Source organism: Melanostigma gelatinosum (assembly GCF_949748355.1).
Source record: "Melanostigma gelatinosum genome assembly, chromosome: 7".
Taxonomy (NCBI): Eukaryota; Metazoa; Chordata; class Actinopteri; order Perciformes; family Zoarcidae; genus Melanostigma; species Melanostigma gelatinosum.
In genome coordinates this window covers 13109242-13126473 of record NC_136640.1, presented here as the reverse complement: position 1 = coordinate 13126473, position 17232 = coordinate 13109242, and the positions used below count along the sequence as shown (strand labels likewise).

General features: G+C 42.5%; 1 protein-coding gene across 1 annotated transcript; it reads left to right on the top strand.

Moving 5' to 3' along the window:
- On the top strand, nucleotides 1-16079 carry ptgir (prostaglandin I2 receptor; the record flags this gene model as incomplete). Its single annotated transcript, XM_079271586.1, has 3 exons — nucleotides 1-103; nucleotides 221-1256; nucleotides 15804-16079. Coding segments are annotated over exons 2-3 (1119 nt in total), but the record flags the coding sequence as incomplete, so codon positions are not given.
- Nucleotides 16080-17232: the final 1153 nt, after the last annotated feature.

Genomic DNA, 17232 nt, shown 5'->3' with positions numbered 1-17232 from the left:
CTGCAGAAGAAGAAGAAGAAGAAGAAGAAGAAGATGAAGGAGGAGCAGACTAGTTACTTTTAAATGCTTCAGTATTTCTTCTCTCAGGCAGAGCCAATGAAAGGTAAGTGATTATGTGTCACTAAAACTATGACACGAACATTAACATGTTAACATGATGGGGGAATGAAAGAAAGCACTAAGCAACTTGTTTTTCTTGTGTTATTTGTTTCACAAAAAGATTCCAAAACTGGCTGCAATAAAAGAGAGAGACAGACGTCTTTAGTCAACGCATCATTATGGGACTTACCATACACCCCTGCCTTCAGTGTTGCCAAATGATGGTGTCAAGAGGTCAGGATCTCCATTTGTTGCATGGGAATTCCTTATTCATTCCACACTGAGCAGGCATATTTCTCTGGTGTGAGTTAAACATGAACAAAAGCATGGTTTCAAACGAATCATGTAACAATATCACGTGCAATGACAGTCTCATCGTGAATGAAGATGGCAAGCCAGCAACGAGCATCATCATGTTTTTGGCCGGCGTGGTGGGAAACCTGCTGGCTCTCTTCATCCTCGGGGTGCACCGGAAGGAGCATCGCTCCAGGTCTTCTGTCTTCTGCATCCTGGTGACCGGCCTGGCCCTCACCGACCTGCTGGGCACCTGCCTCCTCAGCCCACCCGTGTTCATCTGCTACGCCCGCAACATGTCCCTGATAAGTCTGGGCGGTGAGGGCCTGTGCAAGCACTTTGGCTTTGCCATGAGTTTTTTCGGCCTGGCGCCCACGCTCATCCTGTGTGCCATGGCCGTGGAGCGCTGCCTGGCCATCAGCCACCCTTACTTTTACTCTGTACACATCCGCCGCAGGTTTGCCAAATTCACCCTTTTCTTTATTTACCTCTTTTCTTTGGCCTTCTGTCTGCTGCCATACAGCGGCTACGGCAAATTCAGACAGTACTGTCCCGGCACGTGGTGCTTCATCGACATGGATGCGACAGGGGATGAACAGGCCAGCTTGGTGCTGGCCTTCTCTCTGTCCTACTCCTCCCTCATGGCGCTGCTGATCTTGGCTGTGTTTGTGTGCAACGGTTCAGTGATTGTCAGCCTGCGCCAGATGCACCGGAACCAGATGATGCGGCGCGGCTCGGTTGGGTCGACGGGGAGGAGGAAGCTGAGCCTGGCCTGGTTCGTGCAGGGGGAAAAGGAGATGGACCACCTGGTGCTGCTGGCGCTCATCACTGTCATCTTTGTGGTCTGCTCGCTGCCACTCACCGTGAGTTTTCATTTGACCTTCCCTCAGTGTGCGTTTGTGTGTCCCACTCCCTCTCACTCAGAACACATTTTGTGCTTCGTCCTCAGCATTTATGGCAGGTTTGTATCTCTGAATCATGATATTTCATTTTACAGTTGAAAAAGGAAGAAAGAGCTGAAACCTTGATGTATCATTTATGCAGTTGTTGAAACACGAACCAAAACTCCTCCGCAAAACTAAAGAGGGAGAGCTTGAATTGAAACGGGAACAGAGAAAGGGAGTTTTCGTTATTGTTATCATCAACGCTTTTCCCTGACTGGATGTACATCTGAACACTGACAGTAAAGGCTTTCCAGCATGAATAGTTTCTCCTAAAAATAATTCCATCCCCTCATTCTGTAATCATTCTGTACATAGAAAGCTCAGCAGGAATGGCGACCGTTAATTCTTTTGTTGCAGTGGTATGTGTTTGCATGCCCTGTTGGTGTCTCCCAAGCGATCGTGCTTTGCTCTGCTGGCTGGCCCCGCTAATGTAAGGTGTGCCTGGGAGTGCAGCCTTCGCCACACAAGCCATGTGTGTCTACTGTTAGAGAGGAGTGTGCAAAACCTGACAACCCTGGAGGACTGGTCTGGGCCTTGCCTTTCCCACCGGACAAAGCTCCTCTGGGAGGAGTCCGAGGTTAACCAGCCTCTCCTCTGTGTGTGTGCCCATGATCATTAGTCAGAGGTACTGAGGAAAGTCAAGTTTTTGGGAGGTAAAAACCAGCTGGAGGATGTGATTAATGTGGGTTTTATTATATAGGTATGCCTGCTTTCATATATTCATGTTAGCCCTGTTAACAGCGGTGGTCTGATGATCAGGTAGTTTAGAGGAAGCCGCAAAACGTGTTCACCTACGACTAATTGTCTGCATCTGGATGGTTTGCGGTAACTCACGGTGCGTGCAGTGGCATACGCCCAGAGTTGTGAGAAGACGAGGCCCTGGGGTATTAGCAGTGATGACGATACATACTTGTCAACACTTTGAGTCAGGCTTCACCACTTGCAAAGTGTACGTGTGCACCAAGACCTGTGTTCCCTCAATGTTCCACTGTTCTCTAAATTCATTTGATTACTTTACTTTTTTTTTGATTTACTCGTCAATATTCCCAAGTCAAACATCTCTGTCAAAAAAATCTGGAGTCACAAGCATGATCAGTCAATACCCTGTTATTAAGTAATTAGTGATTCATGCGTCATCTCAGCAGACCCGTGTGTGTGTGTTTGTCTGCTTGTTTGCGCTTGTCCATGTACATCTTGTGGTTGTAACTGAAACAACTGTGACGGTGGTTATGATCAGCAGACTTGACGCATTTCCAGACAGATGCAGCTTCATGATTAACACCAGTTAGTTTGCCTGAAGCACATCAGATGTTTGCGAGAAGTTTATTGCAATGCAAATATGGTAAAATGCATACTTACTACTCTCAGTACTGACGCAGCTCAGAAGTTTGTTCCTTCACATACGCAAGTATGCAAGCTGCTCACCGTCATTATTGTCGCATGTGTAACATTTGTTCCCGGTTAGTCTTCATTTTCTCTCTCTTTTCTCGCGTAACTGAATATACATTGGAGGATGATTTCAAGCTCTGAAGAATGGGCTCTGGCTGCGCTCTGCCCTCATCAGCAGGGACTGCGCGCTGGCAGATGTGGGTGAGACGGAAAACAGGTGCTTGAAAATGAATGCTTCCTTTTCTTAATGTAAGCAGAGGAGGTGAAATATGATCGAATCAGAGAACTGAATCATGTTGCAGACTTTGCATTCACAGATCAAGCTGTGAAATGTTGTATTTGCTGAGTTTGACAAAAAAAAACGACGAGGACCGGCAAGGGTATTTATTATTCAGGAAGCAAAAGATCAAATGTTGTGATTGTGATCGGGAAGTTGTGATGATCAGATGTGTGGGAGTTTCTCAGAAAAAGCTAGTTCTTTTTTTTTGGAGGTGGTGTGGTGGGCTGATGCCATTCTTAAGAGTTCTCTGTTGGCTGTGAATGTTTGACCTGAATCGCACCAGCTTCCCAGGCCTGTCAGTCCACAGCCCTGGCCTTATGTCGCATATCACTTCCCACTAATTTAAACCTCACTGTGCAATTGCAGTAGACGGCAGAAGCAGATAAGGTGCCATTAACCAATAGAAGGTGACGTGATGAATGTTATCACCGCTGCTGTTCTGTGAAAGAACGTTTGATTTGTTTGATGTAGCGTGAAACATGAGGTCGATCATGGTTTGTTCTAGGAAGGACAATTGACACATTGTTAGTGTGATGTAGTGCCTGAGAAAAAATCCATCTCCAGCTGTAGGATGGGGTTCAAAGCCTCCTCTCCAGTGTAGTCAAACACTATTAGAGATACATTATGTAAGGTTCATGTACACCACCAAACTGACAATAAAATCAACATACATAAAAGCAAGAATATAACACAGTTGTGATGATTTAACATTATCGTGACATACGCCTTTATTTTGAAATTCCCATAGCACGTCCGTCACTAGTTACGTCAGTGCACCTCCTTCCTACGGAGCCCAGTAAAAATAATAGTCAAATCATACTTTAGTTGCTTTTTGTGAGTTGACGTAGATGTAACCGATGGTGTTAAATGAGCCCAAGATATTATCTGTCCATCGCAGGCCCCTGAATGGAATCGAATCAAACCGATGAAACTTGTGATTTGAACCCCTTAGGAAATGGTGCTGGAATGGGAAGTTGATGAAAAGAGAGTTAGTCGTTTATATCAAAAGCACAAATACAAACATGGATGTCACCTCTTGCACTAAGAGGTTTTGTGATGGAAATCTTTAGACCGACATCATGATCAATCAATGAAAAATAAGATGTAAAAAAATGTATTAGCGTGAAAGCTGATCATGCTTAGCTGCTGCTCTATATGGAATAATTGCTCTGTCGATTCATGTGACTCGTGGGTATTTCAGGTCATTATTTCTCGAGTCTTGACAGGTTTCCCTCTGAAAGGGAAATCAACTTTCCTCTTTGTCGTGTCATCATCTTATCAATGATCAAAGCTCTGCTCTGCAGGCGACCGGCTCAGACTGATAGCTTGACAATCACCAATACCTCCCCCTCCCTGCTGCTCCCATGGAAACTACACAGGCTTCCCAGGTTCCATATGCTCCGAATCAATAACTGGATCAATAGAGTGCTGCCCTCATATCATGAACTATTTTTAGTTTTAGCTCAAAATGTCACCCGTTATCATGTGAATCAATAGTTCAGACTGTAAAAACATATATTTGTAAATAACCCCAGGGCAGGTTAGGTTTTAGGTTACTGCAGCAACTTTAATCCAGCGCAGCACTGTGGGATTGATTTCAATGCTTTGACTTAATGATAAAAGGTTTCCATTAGCGTAGCTGCCGTGTCTCAGTCAGCAGACTCTTGTTGACGTGTGGATGAGGTTAAGACGGGCACTGCAACAAAGATTGTACCTCACTGCGCTGTTGAAAGTACTCTAAGTATCAATAGCAGCTGTAATGAGATGATTTAAACTAAGTGTTCAGAAAAATACTCGATGCTGTGATCAGTAGAGTGACATTACGTGCTAAATGGTAGACTAGAGGTCAGGAAGTTGGAAACAGGATGAAGACTTGAAGGTTTACATTAATTGTCCACGGCCGGAGGCATTCTTTTTTCGGGCCGATTGTCCGCTGAGTCCATTCTGGTCAACGTGATATCTCGGGGACGCCTGGAAGGAATTTCCTCAAATTTGGTACAAACGAGCACCTGGGCTCATGGGTAAATTGATTGAGGGTCAAAGGTCACTGTGACCTCACAAAACACATTTTTGGCCATAACTCAAGAATTCATATTCTAATTTTGACAACAGGATGAAATGATGACGTTTTGGACAGGCATGGATCTAAACTGCAACTTTACTGGTTGGCGGCGGAGTCAAACAACCGAGAGGCGGTAATTCTAGTTTGGAATAATTTTAAACCCACGTTGTTCACATCCATGTTTGCATTCCAGCAGTCCTCTTCATGTCATGCCGTTGTTTCTACATTTGCTTGCAAGTTTCCCCACCTGTAGATCAGCCGAAGAGCCTTAATACCCTCAGCATGACCATGTATTGCATCACCATGTGTGCATGCATGAACTGTTTTTGATTTTATTCATGAGTACTTGCCACTGGGATAAGTCCACAAATGACTTTAACATCAATCTGAGAATTTCATTGCATGTTGTCCCTCTTGCTGCCAATCCTTTTTTTCTCACCCCTGTGGTCACCAAATAAAGATTGAACAGCAAAGGAAAGATAACTCTTGGGGGTTCACAAGATCACAGTAAGTTCTGGGATTGGGAAAAGGAAAAATGGAAATGCCAAACCACTTCCCATAGCTCTGAGCAAACTGTGCACGAGGATTGTCAGGAAGAAGGTAAACAGCTGCTCTGACACATATACAGTCCCAGGGCATCGTGCCTTCAGGAATCGGTGCGGCACCTCATACATCTTGGTTGTCTGGCAGACTAGGCAGAAGACAAAAGAAAAAAACAGTATGAAGCAAAATATTCAGTTTGAAGACTCAAAAAACACGTGTTCACCTTTCTAAAGCACCCTGAGACTGAAGAAGGATTGAGAAACCAGTTAACGGAGTCAGATACAAACTAATTCTATATGAGAGTCTGCTTTAAAACAACTAAAACATTGGATAAATGTTTCAGTTGATGCCCGTAGTAAGCATACAGCTAAATCTACCTTGGAAAGCTTGGAGCTCTAAAATCCCTCGACAGGCCCAGTCATGGCCCAGACTGGAATGCTCTTGGAAATATGCAGGATGACATCCTATTGACTCCCAACATCCAAACTGTAGCCAGATTCAGTCAATCATCAGTGTGGGCCAAGAGCCGAAGTCCCCGAATCGAGACTCATTCAAGATGACTCAAAGCAAAGCGGAAATCCCTGCAATGCTTGACAGAGGTGGTCTCTGATGAGTCAAATAGTGAGGAAATAATGGGTGAACTATTTGTGTTGGCAGCGTGGTGGTGGTGTACCATGACCGCTGCATTATTTTAAGACATGGAAATGGCACACAGTCAGAGATGTAGAGACACGCATGCTGTGACAGAGTCATGAGACACAGCTCTGTGCTTGAGGTGCTGCTGGGAGATACATCTCATTGTGAGCGATTCTATAATGACAGGTGATGCTCTGCGTTCAGCAGCTGCCTTCTGTGGGCTAAACAATGAGGATTCCCTTTCTTAGTGGCTGTATGCTTAAACCTCCATTCAACATGTGCACAACATACGCACACTTCATATACGAGCACACATTTGCTCCTATTACAGTAGCCACAAAGCTGCAGGCTTGCTAATCCCGCCCTGTATATTTGATCCTGGTTTGTTTGTTGTCACGATTTACTCGGTTTGAGCCACACAGGAGAAAGTGGACAACAAATATAATAAAGATCTCAGAGGTAATTAGGTTGAACCCCTTTTAATGGGTCAAAGTGTGTGGTTGCTGAAGAGCACGGCCTCAGGCTTCAGTCGGACAATGAGAGGTGTGAGCAGGTGCTGAAGGGATTTGTAATGGCCGAGGCACAGGATGATGAAAAGAGAGTAAAGACAGATGTGGAGAGGAGATCGGAGATAGAAAACAGAACAGTAGGTGCGCTAATATGCTGTGTTGAGGTCAGGGGAAAAGCAGAGTCGGGTGATAATTCCCTGTTGGTTCGTCACTGCGAGCGACTCCTTCCACATAAAATGAGTCATGTGATTTCATGGTTCATTTAAAAATATTGATCAAAAGCACTTTAAAGTGTTGATACTTGCAGTTTCGTTCACTCCACCATCTTGTATTGTGTTAATGTGTGAGTTGTCATATATTTCTCAAGAAGTGAAAACAGTGAGCGTAGCCCTAATGTGTCCCAGCTTTACTGTTTACAGCACAACTTTAAAATGAATACTTGTACCGCAAATATGAACAATATCCTGCTGGGGGCTTCATGTGTTCATGCATAATGCCTTCTAGCTCCCTGTCCCTTGAATGATCTCAGTCTACTTCCAGTCAGACTGCTTACCACACATTCCCATCACTGTGGTACGAAAAGCGGGATATAGAGCAAGAAAATACCCTCAAATGCTATTGTTCCCTCGTACTGCTTAACTCTCAATACCCCTTTAAATAGCATGTCCTTGATAGAAAAACAGATGGGCATTGTTAACAAAATGTTATACGGTGCCCTTGATAGATCCATTGTGTGTTTGTCAATCATTTGCATTGTCAATATTGGGTGTATTAAATGATAGGAAAACTGGCCCCAAATGTTTCTTTGATGTGCATTCTCACTTCGACAAACATCTTTCAACAAAAGCTAAGAAGTGTCTGCAACAAATGTGCAATTTGCAACAGTGTGGAAACATGTTTTCATCATTTTTGCGGCCCAGAAATGAACAGATGTTCTGCTTTACTGTTGCATTGACAAATGACAGAGTGTGTGTGCGCCGTGTGTGTGGGGGGTCAGTGGTGTTTTACAGGATGTCTCGATGAGTCGATTAACACTGAAAGATCTTTCTGCATAAACAGTGCAAAAATACACATTTTCATTAAGCTGTGTGCATCTGTGCAATCTAGTTTGAGGGAATTGAAGATGACAGCATGTAAACGCATCCAGATAAGGCAAAAAAGAGAATCTGCTCACCTCTGGATAAATGCAGTGGCATTGTTACCTTTAATTCGTGCCATTAGCTGTCCACACGCGTTTTTGATTGTCCTTGTTTGTTGAGTATGTCATGCGGTGATTTCTGTGCCTGATAAAGATCTGTGGTCGATTCAGGTCGGAACAACATATTCATTTGTTATTGGAGCACCAAACACGTCAACACATTCTACTTTTCCCTGCAGGATCTACTTTTCTAATAGTTTTAGTGCCCTCATCTAACCTTGTATTACATTGACCAAATAATAAAGTGTATTGATCTTCGCAAATGTTAATAGTTGTGGATTATTTGTGTCGGTTTGTAAGCTGAAGAGAGAACATTATAGTTCTCAGTTTTCACTCTGATATGACCCATGCTATCACTCTGAGTATGGGAGTGGCTGTGCGGTTGATGATTGCTGTCAATAGTGCAGAGTAAAAATGGTGAGCGGACACTGAGATCAGATAACGATGGATGAATGTACGTAAACTCTGTCTCATTACTGACAATAAGAGCAGCATCAATCAGCAGGATTCTTCCCCTGGTATATTTGTCGTCATCATCATCATCGTCATCATTGTTGATGTTCTTTTTAATTGTATGTTTAAATGCAGCATATGTACACCATTTAAAACCAGGATTTTTTTCATGTCATTTGCATCCCAGATGAGCTCACATGACACTAGTTGAGGAAGACTGGAAATGTGTTTTCCTGCAGATCTGCTCTTCTTTTGATTTTTGTGCATCAGAAACTTCAATGAATATTTTCTGTCTTTGCAAGCAAGGCACAGCTAAGCGTTTACTCAATGGTGTGTGTCTTGTGTTTGTCTTTGAGAGAGATGACAGCAAAGGGAGCATTTCCCTTTAATGCGCTGGTGTGCAAAGTAGTAGCTTGTTAGGTTAGCAGGTTGCGTGCATCTTTCTAAATGGGTCAGTCAGACAGAAAGGTTAAATATTCAAAGTTGTTACCAAGACACACAGAAATTCTTAGATCTTTCACACGCAGCCGTTTACCGTCTGTACAAAGACATTAGTGCTCTCCATATTTGCCTTTGTAGGTTCTTGCCATGCCATGTGTGGCCAGTTATTTGTCCATCCATCTACACTTTCATTGTTCACACAGCATCGCGTGAAGTGAGCTCCACACCCAAGTGTAGAGTTTCTCAACCTTAGGGTTGGGACCTGTTGTGGAGTCATTTGATATGCAGAGACTTATATATATGTTGATATTTGTTTCTTCCCAGTCTACTTATTAAACAGTTTTAATCAACAAGTTTTAAAAAACGGTTATATACTTCAAAATCTATTTTGAGCTCCTTTCATGTTTTTGAAAACACAATGTAAACGTAAACATTCTAAAATTGAACACGGTAACTTCAGAGATATATTTCAGGAGGATCAGACACACTGTAAAAGGAGTTTTGCTTGAACAAATATATGTTTTGGTTAACTGATTGTAAATGAAGGGAGCTGCAGGTTTGGGTGATAATTCTCTGTAGGTTCATCACCAGAGGGTTGGTGTTATCGTGAGGTGGTCCGCTAGATCATTTCTCTGAAGAAGAGCCACCGCTCTGTTGGTCCCTGTTGAACCACAAGAGACACCGTCCAGTGCTATAATAGAGTGACGTGTCCTTCCACTCACAAACCATCTTTGGCTGTAACCTAATTATTGTTAATTAGGTACAGCGGATCTAATCTGCCATCGGTTATGTTTGACTAAATTAAAGCTGACTTTCATATATTTTGTTTTTTTTGCTCTTTACAAGTAAAACAAGTGGGGAGAGATTAAGGGTTTGATGAGAAATTTGTTAATGTTGGAAATAAAATCCAGGTATGTTGTCAACTGCAAACCGGATCCGAAATGGAACCGGCAAACCAAACCCCCCCCAGTGTTAACTTATTAATTACATCTTTCAGAAAATATTGGTACACAAAGAACAACAGGAATCTTGTTTCGTGTTCCACCCTGCCTGCAGTCTCGGGAGACATATGGCCTAATAAAACTTGGCTGAGCCGCAGCGGTGAAATACAAAACCCTCACATCAAACAAACTCTAGTGAGGCAGAATGTGATGCTCTTCTGTTGTTGTGCTGAGGGACGTGTGAATTTGGGAAATGGCGGATATCCACCAGTAATAAAAGCTGGATATTATAAAACACTGGAGAATCAGCTTGATTAAGATGACATGAGGTGGACGCGTTTCAGTTCATGTCAAGACAGAAAACGCATAACATAGGAATTCACCCTTGTGATTTCTTGCAAACAAATACATCTTTCAGTGTCACGGAGTCACTGATGAAAGGAAGCATGGATGCTATTGGGGCTTTGAGTGCAGTCATCCAATATATCATTGAGTCAGTTGTGTTGTAAATTCTGGGAACAGGCGCCATTATCTTCTGTGACGTCTTCCCAAAATGTTTTTTTCTGCTGCCCATAAAACGACATCTCCCTTCAAAGAGCGTATGCTTGGACAACTGGGACAAAACTAATTCAACAAGATAATTGCAACCAGGCAGCCAGTGGTGGTTTGGGATTTTAAGTTCCAGTGAACTCTACATGAAATGTATTTGATGGGAATAAAATCCGCCCCACTCACCTCTGCCCCCCGACTTTTAGACTTTTAAAAATACCTTCAGTGACATTTTTAAGTCAAATGTGGTGCAAAAGCTTGGATGATTGGCAGATGATTGCACAATGATGCAGACAAAGGGTTAAATCCCCAGATGAGTTATTTTAAGTCACTTTATATTTGTTTATGTGTGTAGCTCAGTTATGGAATATGTGAAAGAAAGCAGGCTGAGTAAAAAACTGTTTATTTGGGAAAAAACAAACTTTTTGGTGGAAAAATTGGTGAAGGCTTGGTGATAAAAAGATCAAAGAAAACTTGAAAAAAACCAAGAAAAAAACAAGCTTTCCCAGCATAATTGCAGATCAAAAACAGCATGCAAGAACAGCTTGCATGTATCAGCATTTACGTATACACATACTTGTCATTGTCGCAGTGCTTTGAGGTTGTCCTTAATTAGCAGCAAAAGAGGAAGCACATTTGTATTACACAGTATGAATTATGCAATGTTGCACAGTGACTGCAGAATGGAAAAAAAAACGTGTTATATGTATCGTAACATTCAAATCTATACCTGTATGCAGCAGGTGGTGTTACTTAGCATTGGCATTACTGCAGCACACAGCAGAGTCAGTAGTTTAATGCGCAATCTTCCTGTGTTTAACCAAAAACATGTTGTAATAGTGCTGTCATGCCAACTCGTATTAGTTAAATTCGTGAAATGTATCTAAAATGTGTAAAAACACTTCCAGACTGTGTGTGACACATGCACTTGGGAAAGTCAACAGCAGGCTGGCAGCAGTGCACGTCAAGATTTGGAACTATTTGTTGCGTGTAATGTGCTGCTGATTACTTGTCCTGCTCCAGTCTGTCTTCAGTTAGCTTTGCTTAAATCACATCACAAAGAACATGACTTCTTAGCATTAACATCTCCCAGAAGATAATCTACCACTAATCACAAAGTGCATGGCATCATCAACAAGTCTCATCTAGTCTGTACAGTGTAGGCAGCATGCGGCTCTCGCAGCTTTGTCTTTGTCATAGAGGAACTGCGTTTAACAACAGCGACACGGCTTTGCAACATTGCCAACCTACTCTTATCATGTATTGACACATATAATCAGCCCACCAAATCTTTCACTTCCTTTGCCAAATGTTTCGTTGGGTTTTCACAGTTGTTTCCACTTCCTCTTTGGTGTTGCTGCATAGGTTTTTTTTTGTTGTTTTCTTGTCAGCAGTTTCTGTCAGTTGTCAAGCAGTACTCCTACAGCTTCCCACGTGTGTACGCGTGACAGTTTACTCATCAGAGAGCTCACTCTGACTCTTTATGTTTGCTTTTAAGTCTTCTTACATTATTTCGGAGAAAGACATGGTGATACTTGTAGCTTCTGTAGACATAAAGGCTGTATTTATTATACAGTGTCTTCACAAACAGAGGAAGAGAAAGATGCATGAAACAACATGCATGATTTATGGCATAATGCTGTGGTGTAAAAGTAAGTAAACAAAGCCTGAGGAGACATTGACATAGTGGACAAATTGATTACATGTTGAAGCTCTTGACAGCGCACACCCACTCTTTCTTCCTCCAGATAACGAACCCAATTTCCAACTTCTGACCTTCAAGCGTTCCAGGTGCACAACGCCAAACATAAACAAAAACCATGGCTGATCGTCACAAATGGTGTTTCTTTGGCATATGCACATACTGTTGAACGCTCAGCAGTGTTGTCTCCACATTTTTGGGCATTTTTAGGTTTTTGAATGACTTGTGCACAGAGAAGATAACTTTTAGAGATGTTTTACTGTGACCAGCTCCCTAATAACACTGGTGACATATTCTTATTACTTTATCAATTGCCATGGAGAACAGGTTTTACTATATGATACTATGTATTTAAATTAAACACAGACAAACTTAACGGTGCCTTTTAGTTGCCGTTTTAACATCTACAATGTGCACTTTGTTGTTGTGTGACGTGAGACAACGGCTTCTTCGTGAATTCGGGGTAGATGGACTTGCACCGAGTTTACAAGTAGAAACTCAGACTTTGAGTGGCGTCCATTGTACTTTTTCTACTAGGAGGTTTGAAAATGTCAGCATTAGCTTTACAGGATGTGTGATGTGTGGCTTTCAGCAAGGGGGAAACAGTTAGTACGCCTCCCACCACCGTTCAAGCTGAATCATTAACATGCTGTACTTTGTTTGTTTAACCCACACATAAAACAGAAATGTAAATCCCTCATTATGTATTTTATTCTCATCTTATTCTCGGACGGATTAAGCATGTTTCCCAAAATGTTGAACTACTCCAGACGAGTAGCATTTATCTCTCTCCCTGCTGTAAACATTCCGCTCTAAAAGGCCTGTTATCTCTGCGCTGTCTCTTCTCATCCCCGTGAAATGATCCTTTCAGTGAAACACGATCAGGAAGAAGGAGTTGGAAAGAGTCCTCCAGGACCATGAGACGTAAAGTAATGGGTCGTAGAGTGTAGACATCCATTACGTGGTCTTGTTTCCAGAAAGACAAAGCAATCATCAGCCCCAAATAGCATCTCATGATGTGTCTCTGGCAGGATGTACCTATTTACACCAACTGGGTCCAGGTGCTAGAAGATTTGCAGTCATCAGAACATCAACATACGAAGAAAAGGGAAATATCTTCATGACCAAAATAGCATTCCATATTTGACATAGGAGATTTAGATATATAAGTTCAGGTACAAATTGCAGATCAGTGGATGCTGGTGCTAGATGAATGTGTTTGCGCATGTATAAATCCAGTGTACATGCAGCTGTCTGCAAATGTACTGTATGCATCTGTATACAGTACACGTGTGAATGTATTTTCTTTTGCTGGATTTATAAGTCTATGAGCACGCTCACGTTATGTTCCTTTCTGCACCGACACGATTCTCTGTCCTAAATAATCACCCTGATCCTCGGCAGCTGTATACCGTTTCTGGGCTGCTCTTTAACCGCAGACTGATACATTAATATGCTCCTGTTTAAGGAGAGCCTGACATCTCATCACTTTTGGGCCCTCACATCTTGCAGTGCTTGGAGAGGACAGTATTTGATTTGTGGCCCTCTCTGCAGGGCTTCAGGTTTGTCGGGAGGACCATAAGAGGCAGGGTGTCATGCAGCAACGGTAGCGAGGGTGAGGGTGGCCGTGTGGAGCCAGAGGGCGAGGAAGATGGCAGAGCGTCTGAGGACGCATGTCTGTTTGAAATGTTCTGGCAACACCGCGTGATGAACAATGTGTACGATAGCTGCGCGTTGAGCACAAGAGGCATTTGTCATCGTGTTTGTTAGTGTGTTTTATGCCAGTAAGCCTTAGATTCATTTTTACTTCAACTATTAATTCAAATAGCAGATTGGTGCCAGCATAAGGTCTGTTTGTTGGTCATGTGCCAAGACAATTAATGGTGGGATTCTTGTCGTAAGAGAGGTTAAGGTCAAATAAGGATATATTTCACTGTTATTTCTGAGGCTTTTGAAACATTTGTATCCACTGCCTCCTACATTGTGCTGACATCCTGGCAAATAGATCTGCTGTAGTTACTAACAACTTAACACAAACACTTAGTAATGGATTTATGAATATATGGTGCAAGCCAAACCTGGAGATTACATAACTTGATCATGAGTGATTTTCAATTTAAATGTCAAGCATTAATCAGATGAATGCAGGAACTGATGATGGAGGAAAAACTGACTGACCGTCTGGTTGTGAAATGTTTTGTCGGTCTCCAGCAAACATTCTCCTGTGAAAAGGGAACTGGGGCCAAACTGTCTTAACCTGTGTTCATATCAATCCTGACTTGGTGTGTGTGTCTGTGTGAGTATTAATATAATCCATAAATACCTAAACTTTTTCCTCAATGCATCAAGCCTATGCAATCAGTGAGAATCCGCCAGTAATCCTGACTCCATCAGTTGTGCAATTGATGAAATTTTGCGGAACCTCCAATACTTCCTTAAAAAAGTAACATCTGGTTATCTTCCACTTTGGACCGTTACATGTGTACCATTTCTGGCACATCTAAGTTGACGACCCTGTTCCAGGGTGTTGGTTTTAAGTTATTATGCCTTCTGAGCTCAACATCTTCTCAGAAGCGTCATACAATGATTGCTGCTATTTTGGGTTTGCAGTCACACAGTCAGCCTCTTCCTCTCTCCTGCTGTTTTTCTCATGGGTGTATCACAATTTGTGAGCGACCACATCCGTGTGAGTTTGGCCAGTTAACAAGCGTGGAGAAGACATATCCCTCATGTCATCATGGCTGGCCCCTCTGGTAGTCTGGTTTGGCATCTGCTCCTTCTGGGCCCTCTCACTCTGTCTCTAGCTTATTTGTTTTTAGTCCAGGCCCTAGCGTCAGGGAAACATTAACGTCCAATGCATAAAAGCACTCAATCAGCACAGGCCCTGCATTAGGCCACTGTTTGTTGAATATTTCATGGAGGAAATGGAGAATTGTTGATCGAGAAGAGGAGTGAGGTGACAAAGACAGTTGTAGTTTTGTCATGTAGCATTTTCTGCATCTGTATTCAGGACATTTTTGAAAATTGAAGGCATTGCGTAATTACGTAATGTCCCGGTGATGTTGTAAAAGCAGCCGTAAAACCCAAACACACCCAAGACACCAAAGAAAACCTGCTCGAAGTGTGACAACACCAAGATGTTATGCTCATCTTGTCTGGTGATATCCAAATACTATTTTACTCAGTACCTTACATGTAAGCTTCCTAATCCTAGTAATAAATCACCTAAATCACCAGCATAACGTGTCAAAGCTACTGTCCAGACAATATTCCTCGGAACATAAATTGATCATTTACTAGAGAAGCACACCAGCAAAATCTTAGCGAAGCAGAGAACACAAATGGAGCAATGCAGAAAGGAGGAAAATCTTTTTTTAAAGAAAGCAGGTGGTGGTATTTAAAGAAGTGGAAGACCTCTCCTCACCCTCACAGATGGTGAGGAGAGAGAGCAAGAATGTTGAGACTAAACTGCAGATAAGATAATGCTGAGTTGCTCCTAGGGAGTGAATGTGAAGCTATGTTCACCAAAGTTGCTCTCAGTGAAGGGTTGAGCTCTGCATCGCTAGAACAAGGCTGCAACATGATTGACCGATCACCAGAATGAAAACGAGCAGGGCTATCTAATCTGGGACAGAACACCAGCAGCGCTCTGTATCCTGAGCCCTACTGAGGTCTTCAGACACAGCTCTCTTGTATTTTCCAGCCTTTACATTTGTAACCTATGATGATCAGTAAACTGTGTCTAACGCATCTATTTCTTCAGATTGCAGGCTTTATCAACGCCATTCGCCCATTTTGTGGCGACGCGGAGAACCTGACAGCCTTCCGCTTCTACGCACTGAACCCCATCGTGGATCCCTGGGTCTTCATCATCTGCCGCAAGTCTGTGTTCCACCACCTTTACTCTCTGCTGACCTGCCGCTTCAGCAGAAAAGCTGTGAAGACGAAGGCACACTGCGCTCTGTCTTTGCCCCTTGACAGTCACATGCAGCGCAACCCCCCAGACGTGACCGTTGCACAGACAAACATGTTCTCCAGTATACGTCTGTGACCCAACAGGACCCAGGGGTGACTGGAAGCTAGGAGGATTCCAATTACTAATAGACACTGTTTCAAAGTTGCAGGAAGACTTGTGCCATAAAACAAACGGCACTGTAACTTACCACTAAGGAACACATCAAATGATATCATGCCTATGAATAATATACTGTAGAATCTGAATATGTGCACTTGGGTAAAAGCTATGTGGGTAAACAATACGCACGAGTGTATTCTCTCAGCCTTTCCTTTAAAACACAGCCGGGTAACTCCACTAATGGATGGATCACAGCGACAGATCTATGACGTGTCGTGCAGGTCGCACTAAACATGAAGATAACGGTTTATTTCCTATAGTCATCGCTGGATGACGTGTTAATCCATTTCCCCTGACCGCAATTAAAACGCATCTGTGACAGGTTGAGTGTGATCCAAAAGAGAGACACGTCTTGTATTCAAGTGAGGAGATGTTGTCATTTGGTTTCCCAGGCCAGGTGGGAATATATGAATGTATTAGCAGGCTTTAATCTTGAGTCACAAGAGTGAAAGGCTACAGCAATGCTCACGGTCCTTTTAAGGCTTCACTTTGGTACAAAGGTTTCTTTGAGCGAAATGCATGTTGATGTTCAGCAGGTATCATGTTCAATATCTTAGTTTAGCATGTTTCCTTGTTTAAATTAGCTCATTTGAACAAAACACAAAGTACAGTTTGGATTGATTGTCATCAGTTTGGCAGGTATTTCGTTATAAACCAAAGTATTGAACAAATTCAAATGTTGGCTTGATTGTGGTTTTAAATGTAAAGTTAAAGAGTGACCAAAGTTATCACAATTCATCCACTTCCCTGACTATAGCGTGCATATATAGTGCATACTGTAGTCTGTGTTTCAGCTGCGTTACATTGTACCTGTGATGGTCTTGGAAATGTGTCTTGATCTTTCCGGTTGTTGTGAGTAAATAATCAAATTACTCTCACTGACTAAAATGCATTTAACTAAACACTTTTTAAATTGAACTCCAATCTTCTGTCAAGAAATCAGATTGGTTTCTAAAAAACTAGACAAAAGGTTGGTTTTTTTCAAACCACACCTGAGAGCTGAGTTAAATGGGTTTAGAAGGCTACTTCAGTCCCAAGCTAAGACTAATTGACCCTT